Below are 20,707 nucleotides of genomic sequence, written 5' to 3'. Positions count from 1 at the left end.
CGGATCCTTTATATCTAGCCAAAACTGATAGGAAAACATACTTAATACTCCCATCTAAAGCCCCCAGCCAGGTTTACCAGGGATTTGTAGAAGTGACGCCTCAAGAAGAAGTAAACATTTTTCAGAAGGAAATACATTCTATGTTACAATTAATTCAGGAGACAATTATTTCACATGAAGAAGATGCAAGAAGAAATCATGATATTAAAAACAACTTTGATAATATAAATGAGCAAATCTCTAACTTAAGCTCACAACTAGAAAGTTCCCAGAAAACGACTATAAAGAATGAACAAACAAGTCAGAAAACAGAAGATGAACCAGAGGAAATTGATCTAAAGACACATAAAAGAAGGAAACATAATGTGGCACAGACAAAAATCTGCAAGACTTAACCACAACAATGGAAATGGAAAAGGCATCTTATTCTTTAGGTTTTCAAAATATACCTGAGGATAAGGAAGATGAATTTAAAAATCAGATCATAAAGCTGTTAGGGGAAATGTCAGAAATTGGAAGACAAAAAATGAAGAGAAATACAGGGAGAAGGAAAGTAGGAGCTTAATGAATACAATTGGGCGGAATTCCTCCTCAAAAATACCCTACTTACATTGTTTTTCCCATTCCAAGCAGTATTTACAAAAACAAAAGAAGAATTTGTTGGTGATTTAATTATTTTGGCCTGGAAAGCTGATTGGGAAAGAAAGAAAGCTAGAGTTAGACTCAAAAAACAGAAGATCTGACATATCAGATGGGATATTATATAAGCCAATATTTGCTTGAATATGGACAAAAGAATAGATAACACATATAGATTTTTAGAATAAGAAAGATATGATTTATAATTAGAATAGCACTTTTTTGATATGGGAATTATAAAACCACTGGGATGGCTTGTATAAATGAAATCTTCGGCTATACAAATATAACTAACTTTGAGAAAATAATAACTGACAAAGTTATTTTGAATACTGATGGGAAATTAAACAAGAGCTTGAAAAACAGGACATTGATTTAAGGAGGCGGCTTTGTTTGCAAATATAATTTAAATATAAAGTGATTAGAAAAGAGATTATAAATTGATACTATTGTTTTTTTTATAACACTAGATAGAGAAAGTGTGTATATCTAATTTTGTATCTATTAATAGTAGTAAGAACTATTTGTTTAATGTTGAGAAAATGAAAACATCAGGTGAAGAAGACGGGATAAAAAAAACCCACTGGATTGCGTAACATTGAATAGATTTATACCGAAGTTAAGATGCAACATTGAGTCACAAATGTACCCGGACATCACGTTTACTAACCATTTATGATTTGTAATATAGAAAATCAATAAAACATATAAAAAAGACCAAGAGAAGCTGCTATCATTGAAGGATATAATAATATAAACAATTCTGCTTTATACTAGAAAACATAAAAAAGCTGGCAGTCTGCACGCAGTCAGGTGGTGACCCCAAAATTAAAATCATGTTTATGAGAGAACGGGAGAAGGAGGAAGGAGGGGAAGAGGAAGAAGAGGGAGAAGGAGGAGGAGGAGGGGAAGGAGAAGAAGAAGAAGAACAAGAAGAAGCAGCTCAGTGATTTGAAACATCTGCCCAGAGTCTCCAGGAATGAGCTAGACAGTCCATATAAATTTTTTAATACATAAATCTAAACCTGAACTTCTCAGGAAACTTTTGTAAAGGATAAAAAGAGTAAATTATACTAGAAAAACATTCAAATAAAGGTAGTCCTTAACTTACAACAACTGAGCCCAAAATTTATGCTGCTGAGTGAAACAGCTAAACACTTGTCTCCCTTCCAAAAACAGCACCACTTTCCCAAGAAAACATGTACGCTTATTCATTCACCTAAGTTCACACAGTTCATTTAACCATAATGTATAAAAGTTGTGGTGGCACAATGGCTAGAATGCACTATTGCAGGCTCACTCTGCCCAGTCAGATGTTCGATCCTGACTGGCTTAAGGTTGACTCAGCCTTCCATTCTTCCGAGGTCAGCAAAACAAGGATTCTAATTATTGGGGGCAATAGGCTGACTCTGTAAACCAATCACAGAATGCTGAAAAGCACTGTGGGGCAGTATGTAAGTCTAATTGCTATTGTTATTGCTAGTAAACAAGTCACCATTGTCTGGGTTCACACACCACCCTAGGCCAAAAGCAAACAAATGTGAAGACTTGGTGTAATGTATGTACCGCATTACAGATAATCCTTGACTTACAACCATTTGTTTAGTGATCAAACTTATAGCAGCACTGAAAAAAAATGACTTGTGACCAGTTTTCACATTTAAACCATTGCAACATCCCCATGGTCACATGATCAAAATTCAGACATTTGGCAAGTGGCAAGTTCACCGTTCCAGGATCATGTGATCACCATTTGAACCTTCCCAGCCAGCTTCCAACTTCAGCAGCCCATGAACTCACTAAAATTAAAGAAAGCTAGGTCTTATTAGGAATTTAGATGGGGGTCAATTCTTTTTATTTTGCACATCTTCATCTTCACTGTGGATTAAATAAAAACTGTTCAGGTTCACACATTGGCCTACATTTTTGGCAGCCAAGTAAAACACCAATTTTATTTATCATATTCTGCCTTTCTGTTTATTCAATGCTCAAGCGGCTCACAGCACAGGAGCTACAGCAGAACTGAATCAGACATTTTAAGTTTCAACAGTATTTTGAACTATGCCTCATGATTGACTGGCATTTCTTGATGACTATCCTAAACAACTGGAATCCCCCAGATGTGTGACTTTGAAAAAACCCCTCTCCAATTGTTACTGTAACTTTCCACTATTTTTGTATGTTTGGCTGCCACAATATGTTAAAAATTAGGATTTTGCAATAGCAAGTAAGCAACTAAAAGTATGCAAATATATTTTCTTCGTGTTACATAGTTCTGGGGAGAAAGAAAAAGATGCAAGTTTGCAGAATTTGAACTTAATACATTTTCTTCATCCCACGCTTAAAGAGAAAATTTATAAAAATCAGGGTCCTTTTAATAATGAAATCCTTTCATACAAGACATGGAATACATGTAGTCCTCGACTTACAACCATTCATTTACTGCCCAAAGTTATAACAGCACTGAAAAAAGTGACTTATGACTGTTTTTCACACTATTGAGTGTTGCAACTTTCTTGTGGTCACATGATCAAAACTGGATGCTTGGCAACTGGCATGTATTAATGACGGTCGGAACGTCCCGGAGTCACGGGATCACCTTTGGCGACCATCTGACAAGCAAAGACAATGGGGAAGCCAGATTCACTTAACGTTACTAACTTAACAATTACAGTGATTCGCTAAGAATTGTGGCGAGACAGGACATAAAATGGGACAAAATTCACTTAACAACTGTCTTGCTTAGCAATGGAAATTTTGGGCTCAATTTTGGTTATAAGTCAAGGACTACTTCTACATTCTTTGCTATCTTATGTCTGTTTTTACCTTGGCCTTCCTTACTGCAAACATTTGGACTTTCTAGGAAGATTTCCAGAATAAGCCATATATTTATCTTTTTTTTTAAAGCATCTTGAGTAGCTAATCAGAATCCCATCCATTACATTTCCTACTGGGAATAGTTTAAAGATGTCTCTCTTTCATGGATTTTCCGATGTTTTGTAAGATTTGAACTTACACTAAACTTTCTACCACACTCTGTGCACGTGTAAGGTTTCTCTCCTGAGTGTACTCTGTGATGAGTGATCAGATGTGAATTGTTACGGAAAGTCTTCCCACACTCAAGACACGTATAAGGTTTCTCTCCCGTGTGAAGTCTCTGATGACCCACCAGGACTGAACTGTAAGAAAAGCTCTTCCCACATTCGGGGCATTTGTAGGGTTTTTCTCCCGTGTGGATCCTCTGATGAGTCACAAGGTGGGAGTTTGTGTTAAATTTCTTGCCACAGGCGTTGCACTGATAGGGTTTTTCTCCAGTGTGAATTCTCTGGTGTATAATGAGGTCTGCACTACGGCAGAAGTTTTTGCCACACTCCAGACACAGGTAGGGCTTCTCGGTCATATGGATTCTCTGATGACTCAAAAGGCCAGACTTCACACTAAATGTTTCAGGGCAGTCAGAGCACTTGTAGGGTTTTTCCCCAGTGTGAGTCCGGAGGTGCATGACCAGGGTTGAGCGTCTTCCGAAGCTCTTCCAGCAGTCCTGGCACTTAAAAGGTTTCTCGCCAGTGTGGGTCCTCTGGTGAGTCACCAGGGTTGAACTCCGACTGAAGCTATTCCCACAATCAAAGCATTTGTAGGGTCGCTCTCCTGTGTGAGTCCTCTGGTGCATAATCAGATTTGAGCTGCGGCTGAAGGTTTTCCCACAGTCGGAACATTTGAAAGGGGGTTCCTGGGAGTGAGTCCTCTGGTGCCTGTTGAAGTTCAAGATCTGATTAAAGCTTCTCCCACAGTGAGGACAATAGTAGGGCTTTTCTCTGGTGTGGCTCTTTTGATGGGCAATGAGGTGGGTGCTCTGGACAAATCCTTTCCCACATTTGGTGCAAGTAAAGGGCCTGTCTCCTGAGTGGAGTTTCTGGTGTCGGACAAGGTCTGAGCGGCGGCAAAAATTCTTTCCACAGATGGAACAGTTGTGTTTCTTTTGGACCGCGTGCTCCTCAGATGTGTTCTGCACTTCTCCAAAGTCCTTCAAGTGGGGATTGTGCTGCTGTATCTTCTCCTCTTCTTCCTGTTTAAAGGTCTTCTTGATCTCCTGGGTCAACATTTTAACAGCTGAAGAAAAAATAGATGAAAATGTTATTCTGTGCTAGGAACCACCACAGTGTGATCTCTCCAATCCCACATTTCCTGATTTCAAAGGATCTTGAGCATATTCATGCTTTCACAACTCTGGAGACTTGTTCTTATCAGGCACATACATTGTTTAGGTGACATGGGATGCAGCCAAAGTAGCAAATGACAATTATTCTCTAATTTAACATACATGAAAGTCAAGGTGGATTTCAGCTGTTGGAAATGCAAGAGAGCAGAAATCTGTAAGAGTTAGAAGAAGGGGCCCATAGGAACTGATTTATAGATTGGGAATATAGGTAGTTTTCGCATTATAACCATAATGGAGTTTTAAGCAAACTCATTGTTCACTAGGGCGCACTTTTGCCAAAATTGAAGCAAGCATCGATTTTCAGCAAAACAATCATAAAACATGGTCACCTGACCACAGGATGCTGCAAACATCCATAGAGCCAGGTTGCCAAGCAACCAAGATGCAGTTGTGACTATGTGCCAGGGAGGCAACCATTTGAACTTCGCATCCATGTCGTTAAATCCCCCTTTTCAGATAGGTAATCATTTTGAAGGGTTGTTATGTGACTGGTCATATCAGCTATGACAGGAATGCTTCTATTCAACCTATAGGTAGTGCTGTGATTGTGTATATCATGGCTAGAATATTGTAATTATTGCTTTGGGCTACCCTGGAAAACACTCAAAAAGTTTTATTAAAGTCTTGCATAGGATAAATAATAATAGGATATAGGATAATAGGATAAATAATAATAGGATAAATTTAAGCACATGGTTTGTGCTTAAATTGTAAGCCGCCCTGAGTCTTCGGAGAAGGGCGGGATATAAATGGGATTAAAATAAATAAATAAAAAATAAATAAAGTACTGGTTTCATGTAACTGTTTTACTATAACAGTTTTAATGACTGCCAGTTTGTTTGTGAGTGTTGTCAAGCTACAGCAGGGGTGTCAAATTCAGAACATCACGTGATGTGTCATATAACGACTTTTTTTCCACTGCTGGCAATGGGATGGGCATGATGCATCTGGCCCGCAGGCCAGCAGTTTGACACCCCTGAGCTACAGTTACTGGTATTAATACCCACATGAATCTGGCTGTCTTTAAGACCATCCATTGTGTCCTAATGTTGAAGGGGGCTTTCTCTGTGACAGCCATCAATCTGCAGAATTCACTGTCTCAAGACATCACATGATTTCTTCTCTGCTTGCATGTCACCAGCAACCCAAAATGGTTAATTTAAATAACTTGAATGCCTTAGGCTTTTGTTGACACTTTACTGCCCACTGGTCTTGTCTATTTGTAGGGTTTTGATGCTCCTGTTGTTGTCATGAAAGGCTACAGTCTTGCTCCCTTTATTCCAATCTGAAAGCTATTGCAACGATTGGTTTTTGAAAGGAGAAATGTGCAACAGGCTTTCATCCATTCCTGACATCAACTCTGGTATAATGCCCTTAGAACTTTTGTCACCATTGCATTCATGTGGCTTAACTGATGCCTGGACTGAGCCTACCTCCAGGTTTCCAACGTACACATGAAACAGCTGACATTATCTTGCTAATGATACCTGCTTAATTGAAACATATCTAGGCTGTGGACCAGGCCCAATGAAATGATTCAGAAATTTTAGATCCCCTTCTTCCAAATAAGACACTGGTGGGTCATTATAATAAATTAATTTAGCACTGGGGCTTTTTATGAAACACTGGGCAGTATATTACTTAAATAGGTTAGTCGACTGGACCTATTTTCATCTAATCACACTAAACCAAAATGGGGTTGGAAGATATTTTGTACCCAAGCCTCTCATAATCTCTGACACTCTTTTCTGCACTCTTTCCAATCCTTCAATTTCTTGTGATTGTAGTAACCAGAGCTAGATACGGTATTCTAGTCTAACCAATGTAGAATAGATCAGGGCTAACCTTGATCTCAACACTGTATCTCGCTTGCTGCAGTCTAAGACTGCATCAGCTCTTTTGGCAGCTGCATCACCTTGCTGGCTATGTCTAATCTGTGGTCAAAGCCAGGTACCACTTACCTTGTACTTGGGGATCTGGTTTTTTCCTATCTAATACAAAACTCTACATTTCTTCCCACTTAAACTGTTCATGTTTCTCAGATGCTATTGAACACTCACTCCATCTTTTGCAGTATTAACTATCCTTTGCAGCTTTGTGTCATCTGCAAATGGGATGATCATCGCTTCTAACCCCTTATCTAAATAATTTATGAAATGTGGATGAGCTCCAGGCATGAAGCCGGAGGTATTCCACCATTTACTTCTTTGTGACATAGCACACTGTTGCAATCCAACCACTGCACTTTTTAAATCATGATTTATATTTTATTTAATTTATATCCCACTTTTATTATTTTCCGCATACTTAATACTTCTTCCTCCTCCTATTTTCCCCACAACAACAATACTGTGAGGTGAGTTGGGCTGAGAGTGTGAAGGATCCAAGGTCGGCGGGGCTTTCATGCCTAAAATCACGCTCCCAATTCCTAGCCTGGTGCAAAACTGGCTGTTCTCAACATTGTCCAACAAATCGCGGCTTAGGGAGATCAACGTCCTGAAGAGGCCAGAGGGTCAGACTTGATTTACAGAGGGCTGTAAAAAGCACTATGAAGGGATATATAAGTCTAAGTGCTATTGCTATCTTTAAAATCCCTCCCAATCTTTACATTCAATGATTCTGGGAAACGCGCAATCCCAGAATGTTGATTCCTTCTTTGTATCCAGCCCAGATCAGATTGAGAAAGCGGTATATGTTTATTTATAATTCTCCCTCGGCTTTCTCCCCATTTCCTGATAAAACCCCATTTTCTGCACAGCTGATTCCTTACCTCTTAATGGTTGTGGGTGTTCGACAACCGCAGTCCGTTTACACAACGGCGCAGGAAGAATTTAATGGCTGCCGCGGCCCGTGGCCAGTTCTCACTCCGGTCGGGAAAGGCGACGCCGCGGGACTCCGAACCGGCCTGCTCGGCTGGGGCGTAGCACTGCAGCAGTTGCCTCCGAGGTTTCCGTGCAGCCTTCCCAAATCCTTGCCCGAAAAGCTCAGCTCAGCCGCCGATCCTTTGGGAACACGGCGATGGAAGGGACGCCTGGCCGCCCTTCGCCTCCTTCTCGATATAAGCCGAGCCCTCTGCTGGCCGCTGCCCGTCTGCCCAATTTGACACTCGTGGCTGCGCTTCCAGATCCAGGGGGCGAGTCCGGTTCGCTAATGGAAAGACCGATTAAGCGTCGGACGGATGCAGAAAACACTTGCCCTAATGCGGCACGGAGCGTGTGAAGCGCAGCTCGACGCTTGTATGATCTGCAGCGACAAAGCTTCAAATGCCCAAGCTCATTCCCACCATCTACAATCGCAACGTCTTTTGATGCCCGAAGTTTGATTTATTTTTATTTTCCGGGAGTCGTTTTACACTTCTCAATCGTACCTGCAGACGTTTGATCATCCGAGTACTAATCAGATGTGACCATAATCAAACCTTACCAAGAAGAGCCAAAACTGACCAGAGGGTAACAAGCCGTTTCAGCTTGTAGAAATACAATCCTTAACCTCCCAGAATGTTTCCATGAGACCAGGTGTACTTTTGATCCTGTATACCATACTGCACCAGTTACCTATTTCCAAGAGTCTTAAACTAGAAATTAAATGTCTTCAAGTCATAAATTTGTACAGGGAAGAAGAAGAAAAAATGATCTGTTTGATTTCTCCAACCCATGGATCATTGGGTATGCATTCACATTTGTTCTTTTTTTAAACCGAAGAGTTTGGCTTCTTTTTTTTTTTTTTGCACTAAGGACCCCTTTCAAGATTTAGCAGTAGAGTGTTATGGATCTACATAACTATGTTAAGGATCTAATATGATGGCATAGTTTCATTTTTGAAATCTTTTCCTAAGGAAGTTTAGTGGAATTCATCTTTTGCACACTGCATCAATATTGCAGTTACATGATCTATCACAACCTCTAAATCTTTTTCCTGCCCAATCAGGGACATCCCAGAGCTATCGCTCTGTAAGTGAAGTTTGGGATTTGGGGTCAAAGGTATGTTGCTTTATAATTCAGGGACAGGCAACCTTGGCGCTTTTATGACTCGTGGACTTCAACTCCCAGAATTCCTGAGCCAGGCCTGCTAGCTGAGAGCAGAGAGAGCAGTATGAGGTCGTACAGAGGAGCAAAACGTATTCCGCTTCCGGAGAATTTGCACGGGCGGCGTTTCTTTGCGCGCCTTCCGCGGGGAAGGGAATTCTCGCGCGAGGCTCGCCGACCTTCTTCTGACGTCACGCTTCTTGCAGCTGGTAAGAATAGATCGCAATAGATCGAATAGGGCGAAAGGAGATTCGCTCGAGGGCAGCCGCGTTCCCAAACACGAGGCTTTCTAGGAACAAGGAATGTGTGAGTCAGTGCAATCGAGCCCCTTGGCGGACAAATGGGGAGGTTGGAAGAAACAGAGCGGCTTGAAATAACTTTCCACCATCCTGCATCCCGAGGAAGTTTCCTCCACACTGATGCCGTGAAATGCACTGGATTTATATTGTTTAATCACCCAGCTGGGGAAATCTGCCTTAGATGTTACAAAAAACCTTTAAAGATCTGGAGATAGGGCCCTCCAGTCAGTGCGCTCTGCCTGAAGGCTAAATTATACTGTTAGTGTTTTAGGTTCGAGGTGATACAGCATCGAGCAAATGCATTTGCACAATTTGTTAAACTTTATTGTATAACCAAGGTTACTTCACAGTTAGGTGTTAGTGGCACCCTGCTGACTGTGGCTGATGTCTGAATGGGAGGGGAACTCTTAGGGAATTCCCAGATTACCATTGGCTAGATGTGAAAGTTGAAAAAGGAAGAAAGTGAAGTTCACTGTCACACCATTGTCAAGACAGCTGTGTGGAAGAGATCACCAGGGGTTAAGTTTGATTGGAGGAGATTTGTTGTACCAACCCAATTCATTTGTTTAATTCATTTTGTATTTTGTAAATCCAGAAAATGGGTTAATTCAATAACCAAGTTAGTAGTTTGTGTTAACATAGCCACTACGTCCCATGCACGCTATTGATGCCACATTCATATGACTTGGCAGAATGGGGTTACGCCGAACTGGGAAGCTTTATCCTAGGAATAGGAGTAAATATGTACAACTCTGCTCCTAAGGCAGCCCACTTTTGAAGTTGGTAGAGCTTCAATGATTCCTCGACTTACGACTATTCATTTAATGATAGCTTGAAATTACAATGGCACCAAAAAAAGTGACTTACAATCAGTCCTCACACTCACAATGTATGACAGGTTGTAGTGGCCTAGGGTCATGTGATTGCCATTTGTGATCCTCCCAACCAGCTTTCAACAAGCAAAATCAACGCGGGAGGCTGGAGCCATTTAACGACAATGTGATTCACTTAACAACTGCAGTAATTCACTTACCAGTGGCAAAAAGGTTCATAAAATAAGGTGTAACTCTTTTAACAACTGCCTTGCCTAGCAACAGAAATTCTGATTTCAATTACAGATAGTCCTTGACTCACAAGTTTGTTTAGTGAACATTCAAAATTACAATGGCACAGAGAAAAGCGATTTACGACTATTTTTCACACTTATGATCATGGCAGCATCCCCATAGTCCAGGGGTCTTCAAACTTGGCCCTTTTATGACTTGTGGATTTCAACTCCCAGAATTCCTCAGCCAGGCAGTCAGGAGACAATTATTTCACATAAAGAAGATGCAAGAAGAAATCATGATGAGATTTAAAACAACTTTGATAATATAAATGAGCAAATCTCTAACAAACTCACAACTAGAAAATTCCCAGAAAACAAGTACAAAGAATTAACAAACAAGTCAGAAAACAGAAGATGAACCAGAGGAAATTGATCTAAAGAGACAAGATATAAAAGAAGGGAAACATAATGTGGCAGACAGATAAAAATTTGCAAAACTTAACCAAAACCATTCTTTAGGTTTTCAAAACATACCTGAGGATAAGGAAAACGAACTTTAAAAAGAGATCATAAAGCTGTTAGGGCAGGGGTGTCAAACTCAATTTCATTGAGGGCCGCGTCAGCATTGCGGTTGCCCTCAAGGGGCCGGGTGGGTATGGCCTGGGTGGGCGTGGCCTACTGGTTGGGCGTGGCTAGAGTGCATATGGCCTACTGGGTGGGCGTGGCCAGCTCTACATCATTCGCATCAAGGGTGCCTATGGGGGCCTGGGCAGGAGTGGGACAGATCTGGGGGTCTCTGGCAGAAGGAGGGTCTCTGGGCCAGGACCAAGGCAGAGGGGGCCGTTCCCTCACTGTTTCCAGGATGGCTTCGTGGGCCGCATGAAACCACTTCGCGGGCCGGATCTGGCCCCCGGGCCTTGTGTTTGACATGTCTGTGTTAGGGGAAATGTCAGAAATTGGAAGGCAAAAAATGAAGAGAGAAATTGAGGGAGAAGAAAAGCAGGAGCCTAATAAATACAACTGGGCAGAATTCCTCCTCAAAAATACCCTACTTAAATTGTTTTTCCCATTCCAAGCAGTATTTACAAAAAAAGAGGAAGAATTTGTTGGTGATTTAATTACTTTGGCCTGGAAACTAATTGGCAAAGAAAGCAAGCTAGACTAAAAAAACAGAAGATCTGACATATCAGATGGGGTTATATAAGCCAATATTTGCTTGAATATGCACAAAAGAATACACATAGATAGAGATTTTTAGAAGAAATATATGATTCATAATTAGAATAGCACTTTTTATGATATGGGAATTATAAAAACACTGAGATGGCTTGTATAAATGAAACCTTCGGTTATGCAAATATAACTAACTTAGAAAATCATAACTGACAAAAGTTATTTTGGATACTGATAAATTAAACGTAAGTAAGAGCTTGAAAACCAGGACACTGATTTAATAAGGAGGCTTTGTTTGCAAATATAATTTAAATATAAAGTGATTAGAAAAGAGGTTATAAATTGATACTGTTGTTATTTCTATAACACTAGATAAATATGAAGAGAATGTGTGTATGTCTAATTTTGTATCTATTAATAGTAAGAACTGTATTTGATTAATGTTGAGAAAATGAAAACATCAGGGGAAGAAGGGATCAAAAAAACCACCAGTGTATTGCGTAACACTGAATAGATTTATACCGAAGTAAAGATGCAACACTGAGTCACAAATGTACCCGGACATCATGTTTACTAACCATTTATGATTTGTAATAATAGAAAATCAATAAAAGATATAAAAAAAGACCAAGATGAGCTGCTATCACTGAAGAAGATAATATAAAGAATTCTGCTTTATACGAGAAAATATAAAAAAAATTGGCAGTCTGCATGCAGTCAGATGGCGACCCCAAACTTAAAATCATATTTATAAAAGAATGGGAGAAGAAGGAGGGAGAAGGAGGAGGAGAAAGAAGCAGGAGGAGAAGAAGAAGAAGAAGAAAAGGAAAGAGAAAAAGAAAGAAACAAAGAAGCTCAGTGATTTGAAACATCTGCCCAGAGTCGCGAAGAATGAGCTAGGCGGTCCATATAAATTTTTTAATACATAAATCTGAACCTGAACTTCTCAGGAAAGTTGTGTAAGGGCTAAAAAGAGTACATTATACCAGAAAAACATTCCAATACAGGAAGTCCTCGACTTACAAAAACTGAGCCCAAAATTTCTGCTGCTGAGTGAGACACTTAAACACTGTTTCCCTTCCAAAAATAACACCACTTTTCCAAGAAAACATGTACGCTTATTCATTCACCCTAGGTTCACACAGTTCATTTTACCATAAACGTTGTGGTGGCACAATGGCTAGAATGCAGTATTGCAGGCTCACTCTGCCCAGTCAGAAGTTCGATCCTGACTGGCTTAAGGTTGACTCAGCCTTCCATTCTTCCGAGGTCAGCAAAACAAGGATTCTAATTATTGGGAGCAATAGGCTGACTCTCTAAACCAATCACAGAATGCTGAAAAGCACTGTGGGGCAGTATGTAAGTCTAATTGCTATTGTTATTGCTAGTAAACAGGTCGCCATTGTCTGGGTTCACACACCATCCTAGGCCAAAAGCAAGCAAATGTGAAGCCTTGGTGTAATGTATGAACCGCATTACAGATAATCTTTGACTTACAAACATTTGTTTAGTGATCAAACTTATAGCACCACTGAAAAAAACTGACTTGTGACCAGTTTTCACATTTAAACCATTGCAACATCCCCATGGTCACATTTCAGACATTTGGCAAGTGGCAAGTTCACTGTTCCAGGATCATGTGATCACCATTTGAACCTTCCCAGCCAGCTTCCAACTTCTGTGGCCCATGAACTCAATAAAATTAAAGAAAGCTATGTCTTATTAGGGATTTAGTTGGGGGTCAATTCTTTTTATTTTGCACATCTTCGTCTTCCTTGTGGATTAAAGAAAAACTGTTCAGGTTCACACACTGGCCTACACTTTTGGCAGCCAAGTAAAACACCAATTTTATTTATCGTATTCTGCCTTTCTGTTCATTCAATACTCAATCGGCTCACAGCACAGGAGCTACAGCAGAACTGAATCAGACATTTTAGGTTTCAGCAATATTTTGAACTACGCCTCACGATTGACTGGCATTTCCTGATGACTATCCTAAACAACTGGAATCCCCCAATGTGTGACTTTGAAAAATCCCCTCTCCCATTGTTACCGTAACTCCACAATTTTCGTATGTTCGGCTGCCACAATATGTTAAAAATTAGGATTTTGCAATAGAAAGTAAGCGAGTAAAAGTATGCAAATATATTTTCTTTGTGTTACATTATTCTGGGGAGAAAGAAAAAGATGCAAGTTTCCTCGTTGCAGAATTTGTACTTAATATATTTTATTCATCCCACGCTTAAGAGAGAAATTTTAAAAATCAGGGGCCTTTTAATAATGAAATCCTTTCATACAAGACATAGAATAAAGGTAGTCCTCGATTTACAACCATTCATTTACTGCCCAAAGTTACAACAGCACTGAAAAAAGTGACTTATGACTGTTTTTCACACTATTGAGTGTTGCAAATTTCTTGTGATCACATGATCAAAAGTGGATGCTTGGCAACTGGCATGTATTATGACGGTCGCCAAGTCCCGGGGTCATGTGATCACCTTTGGTGACCTTCTGACAAGCAAAGACAATGGGAACCCAGATTCACTTAACAACAGTGTTACTAACTTAACAATTGCAGTGATTCGCTATGAATTGTGGCGAGACAGGCCATAAAGTGGGACAAAACTCACTTAACAACTGTCTTGCTTATCAATGGAAATTTTGGGCTCAATTTTGGTTATAAGTCAAGGACTACTTCTACATCCTTTGCTATCTTATGTCTATTTTTACCTTGGCCTTCCTTACTGCAAACATTTGGACTTTCTAGGAAGATTTCCATAATAAGCCATATATTTATCTTTTTTTTTAAGCATCTTGAGTAGCTAATCAGAATCCCATCCACTACATTTCCTACTGGGAATAGTTTAAGGATGTCTGTCTTTCATGGATTTTCTGATGTTTTGTAAGATTTGAACTTGCACTAAACTTTCTACCACACTCTGTGCACGTGTAAGGTTTCTCTCCTGAGTGTACTCTGTGATGAGTGATCAGATGTGAATTGTTACGGAAAGTCTTCCCACACTCAAGACACGTATAAGGTTTCTCTCCCGTGTGAAGTCTCTGATGACTCACCAGGACTGAACTGTAAGAAAAGCTCTTCCCACATTCGAGGCATTTGTAGGGTTTTTCTCCCGTGTGGATCCTCTGATGGATCACAAGGTGGGAGTTTTTGATAAATTTCTTGCCACAGGCGTTGCACTGATAGGGTTTTTCTCCAGTGTGGATTCTCTGGTGTACAATGAGGTCTGCACTGTGGCAGAAGTTTTTGCCACACTCTGTACATGGGTAGGGCTTCTCGGTCATATGGATTCTCTGATGACTCAAAAGGCCAGACCTCATGCTAAATGTTTCAGGGCAGTCAGAGCACTTGTATGGTTTTTCTCCAGTGTGAGTCCGGAGGTGCATGACCAGGGTTGATTGTGTTCTGAAGCTCTTCCAGCAGTCTTGGCACTTAAAAGGTTTCTCGCCAGTGTGGAGCCTTTGGTGAATCATCAGGGTTGACCTCATACTGAAGCTATCTCCACAGTCAAAGCATTTGTAGGGTCGCTCTCCTGTGTGAGTCCTCTGGTGCATAATCAGATTCGAACTGCAGCTGAAGGTTTCCCCAGAGTCGGAACATTTAAAAGGGGGTTCCTGGGAGTGAGTCCTCTGGTGCCTGTTGAAGTTCAAGATCTGATTAAAGTTCGTGTTCTGCACTTCTCCAAAGTCCTTCAAGTGGGGATTGTGCTGCTGTATCTTCTCCTCTTGTTCCTGTTTAAAGGTCTTTTTGATCTCCTGGGTCAACATTTTAACTGCTGAAGAAAAAATAGATGAAAGTGTTATTCTGTGCTAGGAACCACCACAGTGTGATCTCTCCAAACCCACTTTCCTGATTTCAAAGGATCTTGAGCATATTTATGCTTTCACAACTCTGGAGACTTGTTCTTATCAGGCACATACATTGTTTAGGTTACATGGGATACGGCCAAAATACCAAATGACAATTATTCTCTAATTTAACGTACATGGAAGTCATGGTGGATGTCAGCTGTTGGAAATTCAAGAGAGTAGAAATCTGTAAGACGTAGAATAAGGGGTCCATAGGAACTGGTTTATAGATTGGGAGCATAGGTAGTATTTGCATGATAACCATAAAGGAGTCTGTCCATTACAGTTGTAAACCATAACGGTTGTAAAATGGAATGGTCGTGTGACTGACCAAATTTTATACTGTTTTTTGTGGCAGTTTTTAAGCGAACTCATTGTTCATTAGGGCGCACTTTTGGCAAAATTGAAGTAACCATCGATTTTCAGCAAAGCCATCATAAAACATGGTCACATGACCACAGGATGTTGCAAACATCCATAGATAGAACCAGGTTGCCAAGCAACCAAGATGCAGTTGTGACTGTGCCAGGGAGGCAACCATTTGAACTTCGCATCCATGTCATTAAATCCCATTTCAGATAGGTAATCATTTTGAAGGGTTGCTATATGACTGGTCATAATTTGAGGACTACCTGTACTAAGGTATCAGCTATGACAGGAATGCTTCTATTCAACCTATAGGTAGTGTTTTAATTGTGTATATCTTGGCTAGATTATTGTAATTATTGTTTTAGGCCACCCTGGAAAACAGAAAGTTTTATTAAAGTCTTGAATAGGATAAAGTACTGGTTTCGTGTAACTGTTTTACTATAACAGTTTTAATGACTGCCAGTTTGTTTCTGAGTGTTCTCCAGTTATAGCAGGTGTGTCAAGTTCCCAACATCACGTGATGTGTCATATAACAACTTTTTTTCCATTGCTGGCAATGGGGTGGGCTCGGTTTCGGCATGACGCATCCGACCTGCGGGCCGGCAATTTCACACCCCTGAGTTGTTGTTTTTTTAAATCCCATTTATATCCTGCCCTTCTCCGAAGACTCAGGGCGGCTTACAATCTAAGAAGCACAAATCAATGTGCTTAGCAATAGCCTTCATTCTAGGTATATGACTGCTTATTAGGGCTTTCGCCCCCCCCCAAGCGGCATTATTACAAAGTCAGCTTAATTGCCCCCAACAATCTGGGTCCTCATTTTACCTACCTTGGAAGGATGGAAGGTTGAGTCAACCTTGAGACTGGTGGGACTCGAATCTGCAATAATTGCAGGCAGCTGGTGTTACTTAAGGAGGCATTAGCCCACTGCTCCATATTAATACCCACATGAATCTGGCTGTCTTTAAGAACATCCATTGTCTCCTAATGTTGAAGGGGGCTTTCTCTGTGATGGCAATAAATCTGCAGAATTCACTGTCTCAAGACATCACATGATTTCTTCTCTGCTAGCATGTCACCAGCAACCCCAAATGGTTTATTTAAATAACTTGAATGCCTTAGGTTTTTGTTGACACTTTACTGCCCGTTGGTCTTGTCTATTTGTACTGTTTTGATGCTCCTGTTGCTGTCATGAAAGGCCACAGTCTTGCTCCCTTTATTCCAATCTGCAAGTTACTGCAACTATTGGTTTTTGAAAGGAGAAATGTGCAACAGGCTTTCATCCATTCCTAATATCAACTCTGGTACCCCCTTCTTCCAAATAAGACACTAGTGGGTCATTATAATAAATTAATTTAGCACTGGGGCTTTTTATGAAACACTGGGCAGTATATTACTTAAATAGGTTAGTCGACTGGACCTATTTTCATCTAATCACACTAAACCAAAATGGGGTTGGAAGATATCTTGTACTCAAGCCTCTCATAATCTCTGACACTCTTTTATGCACTCTTTCCAATTCTTCAATTTCTTTGTGATTGTAGTAACCAGAGCTAGATACGGTATTCTAGTCTAACCAATGTAGAATAGATCAGGGCTAACCTTGATCTCAACACTGTATCTCGCTTGCTGCAGTCTAAGACTGCATCAGCTCTTTTGGCAGCTGCATCACCTTGCTGGCTATGTCTAATCTGTGGTCAAAGCCAGGTACCACTTACCTTGTACTTGGGGATCTGGTTTTTCCTATCTAATGCAAAACTCTACATTTCTTCCCACTTAAACTGTTCATGTTTCTCAGATGCTATTCAACACTCAGTCCATCTTTTGCAGTATTAACTATCCTTTGCAGCTTTGTGTCATCTGCAAATGGGATGATCATCGCTTCTAACCCCTTGTCTAAATAATTTATGAAATGTGGATGAGCTCCAGGCATGAAGCCGGAGGTATTCCACCATTTACTTCTTTGTGTCATAGCACACTGTGGCAATCCACAGTGGACCCAGATTGTTGGGGGCAATTAAGCTGACTTTGTAATGATGCCGCTTGGGGTGTGTGTGAAAGCCCTAACAAGCAGGCATATACATAGAATGAAGGCTACTGCTAAGTTTGTAAGCCGCCCTGAGTCTTCGGAGAAGGGCAGGATATAAATGGAATTCTTAAAAAAATCCAACCACTGCACTTTTAAAATCATGATTTATATTTTATTTAATTTATATCCTACTTTTATTATTTTCAGCATACTTAATACTCCTTCCTCCTGTTTTCCCCACAACAACAATCCTGTGAGGTGAGTTGGGCTGAGTGTGAACGATCCAGGATCAGCCGGGCTTTCATGCCTAAAACGGGACTAGAACTCACACTCCCAATTCCTAGCCTTAACCTCGAGTCTAGACCAAACTGGCTCTGGTCTGAAACACAAACATTGTCCAACAAATCACGGCTTATGGAGATCGACGTCCTGAAGAGGGCAGAGGGTCAGACTCGATTGACAGAGGGCTGTAAAAAGCACTATGAAGGGATATATAAGTCTAAACGCTATTGCTATCTTTAAAATCCCTCCCAATCTTTACATTCAATGATTCTCGGAAACGCGCAATCCCAGAATGTTGATTCCTTCTTTGTATCCAGCCCAGATCAGATTGGGAAAGCGGTATATGTTTATTTATAATTCTCCCTCGGCTTTCTCCCCATTTCCTGATAAAACCCCATTTTCTGCCCAGCTGACTCCTTACCTCTTAATCGTTGTGGGTGTTCGACAACCGCAGTCCGTCTACACAACGGCGCAGGAAGAATTTAATGGCTGCCGCGGCCCGTGGCCAGTTCTCACTCCGGTCGGGAAAGGCGACGCCGCGGGACTCCGAACCGGCCTGCTCGGCTGGGGCGTAGCACTGCAGCAGTTGCCTCCGAGGTTTCCGTGCAGCCTTCCCAAATCCTTGCCCGAAAAGCTCAGCTCAGCCGCCGATCCTTTGGGAACACGGCGATGGAAGGGACGCCTGGCCGCCCTTCGCCTCCTTCTCGATATAAGCCGAGCCCTCTGCTGGCCGCTGCCCGTCTGCCCAATTTGACACTCGTGGCTGCGCTTCCAGATCCAGGGGGCGAGTCCGCTTCGCTAATGGAAAGACAGGACCGATTAAGCGTCGGACGGATGCAGAAAGACGCCTTGCATCCGTAAGGATCTATAATATGATGGCGTGGTTTCATTTTTCAAATCCTTTCCTAAGGAAGTTTAGCGGAATTCGTCTTTTGCACACTGCATCAATATTGCAGCTATCTGATCTATCACAACCTCTAAATCTTTTTCCTGCCCAATCAGGGACATCCCAGAGCTATCGCTCTGTAAGTGAAGTTTGGGATTTGAGGACAAAGGTATGTTGCTCCACCATTAAAGGGTAGGCAACCTTGGCGCTTTTATGACTCGTGGACTTCAACTCCCAGAATTCCTGGGCCAGCCATGCCAGCTCAGGAATTCTGGGAGTTGAAGTCCACGAGTCATAAAAGCGCCAAAGTTTCCTACCCGTTTATATTAATATCCTTAATCACCATGAACTGCAATTGCCAGTGACTCTCCATCACAGATTAGTAAGACTCGTTTGTACCTTTTCGCGATTCCTATTAGTTACACTGAATTAAGAAATGGGCCCTCAAAACAAATTTTCAGCTACTCTTAAGAATTTCTGATTTTATCCACAAACTTTTCCGCTCGTGAATCCTACAAATAGCGCTCTTTGGGGAACCGTGCTGGTGCCAAGGTGCCCATTAGCACGGAATCTACCAAGCTTTTAGCCCTTCGTAGAGATTCGCATTTGACCTCTCTCGTCCCTTGCTTTCCATTGGGATAGGATTCCTTGGAGCCAGCAGAGAGCAGTGTGAGATCGCACAGAGGAGCAAACCGTATTCCGCTTCCGGAGAATTTGCACGGGCGGCGTTTCTTTGCGCGCCTTCCGTGGGGAAGGGAATTCTCGCGCGAGGCTCGCCGCCCTTCTTCTGACGTCACACTTCTTGCAGCTGGTAGGAGTAGATCGCAATAGATCGAATATAGGGCGAAAAGAGATTCGCTCGAGGTTATAAATTGATACTATGTAAGCCGCCCTGAGTCTTCGGAGAAGGGCGGGATATAAATGGAATTAAAATTAAAAAAAATAAAGTTTGTATAACACTAGATAAATATAAATAAATAAATAAATAATAAACCTTTATTGTCAAAGTACAACATGTGTACATTGAGATTAGCTGAGCCTCCCTCTGTGCTCTCTCCCCCCAACACACAGTGACAACAAACCCTCCATCCCAACACTATGTTGAACCAACTACACCACACACCGGCCTCCCAAGTCAATTCTGCATAAGATTATGTCCCATTTAAAAGCCCAACAGCTAAATATGAAGAGAATGTGTGTATATTTCATTTTGTATCTATTAATAGTAGTAAGAACTGTATTTAATGTTGAAAAAATGAAAATGAAGACGGGATCAAAAAAAAACCCCAGTGGATTACGTAACACTGAATAGATTTATACCGAAGTTAAGATGCAACACTGAGTCACAAATGTACCCGGACACCATGTTTGTTTACTAACCATTTATGATTTGTAATAATAGAAAATAAAACACATAAAAAGACCAAGATGAGCTGCTATCATTGCAGGATATAATAATAGAAAGAATTCTGCTTTATACTAGAAAATATAAAAAAACCTAGCAGTCTGCATGCCGCCAGATGGTGACCCCAAACTTAAAATCATATTTATAAAAGAATGGGGAGAAGGAGGGAGGAGGGAGAATAAGAATAAGAGAGGAATGGGAAGAGAAAGAAGCAGAAGGAGGAGGAGGAGGAGGAGAAGAAGCAGCAGCAGCAGCAGCAACTCAGTGATTTGAAACATCTGCCCAGACTTGCCAAGAATGAGCTGGGTGGTCCATATAAATTTTTTAATACATAAATCTGAACCTGAACTTCTCAAGAAACTTGTGTAAAGGCTAAAAAGAGTAAATTATACTAAAAAAACATTCAAATAAAGGTACTCCTTGACTTAGAACAACTGAGCCCAAAATTTCTTCTGCTGAGTGAGAC

The 20,707-nt window shown here is 41.0% G+C and overlaps 2 protein-coding genes across 4 annotated transcripts in view; both read right to left on the bottom strand.

Moving 5' to 3' along the window:
• LOC310636323 (pantothenate kinase 3) overlaps positions 1-20,707 on the bottom strand; it is a 143,500-nt gene that overhangs the window by 20,514 nt on the left and 102,279 nt on the right. The window lies entirely within an intron of this gene.
• On the bottom strand, positions 1,631-19,712 carry LOC310634135 (uncharacterized protein). 3 transcript variants are annotated; one of them, XM_083352213.1, is made up of 2 exons: positions 18,372-19,712; positions 1,631-4,749 (listed from the first exon to the last, which is right to left on the bottom strand). In XM_083352213.1, exon 2 carries the CDS (start codon positions 4,739-4,741, stop codon positions 3,587-3,589), a length of 1,155 nt encoding a protein of 384 aa, XP_083208339.1. In that variant the 5' UTR covers positions 4,742-4,749; positions 18,372-19,712; the 3' UTR covers positions 1,631-3,586. The 3 variants fall into 3 exon arrangements, with proteins under 3 accessions (XP_083208339.1, XP_083208338.1, XP_083208340.1); XM_083352212.1 differs by lacking the exon at positions 18,372-19,712 and adding an exon at positions 7,629-7,941; XM_083352214.1 differs by lacking the exon at positions 1,631-4,749 and adding an exon at positions 13,192-15,197.

Source organism: Vipera ursinii (assembly GCF_947247035.1).
Source record: "Vipera ursinii genome assembly, chromosome: 2".
Lineage (NCBI taxonomy): Eukaryota > Metazoa > Chordata > Lepidosauria > Squamata > Viperidae > Vipera > Vipera ursinii.
Note: the sequence above shows the minus strand (reverse complement) of the source record. Positions and strands in the feature narration are given on the sequence as shown.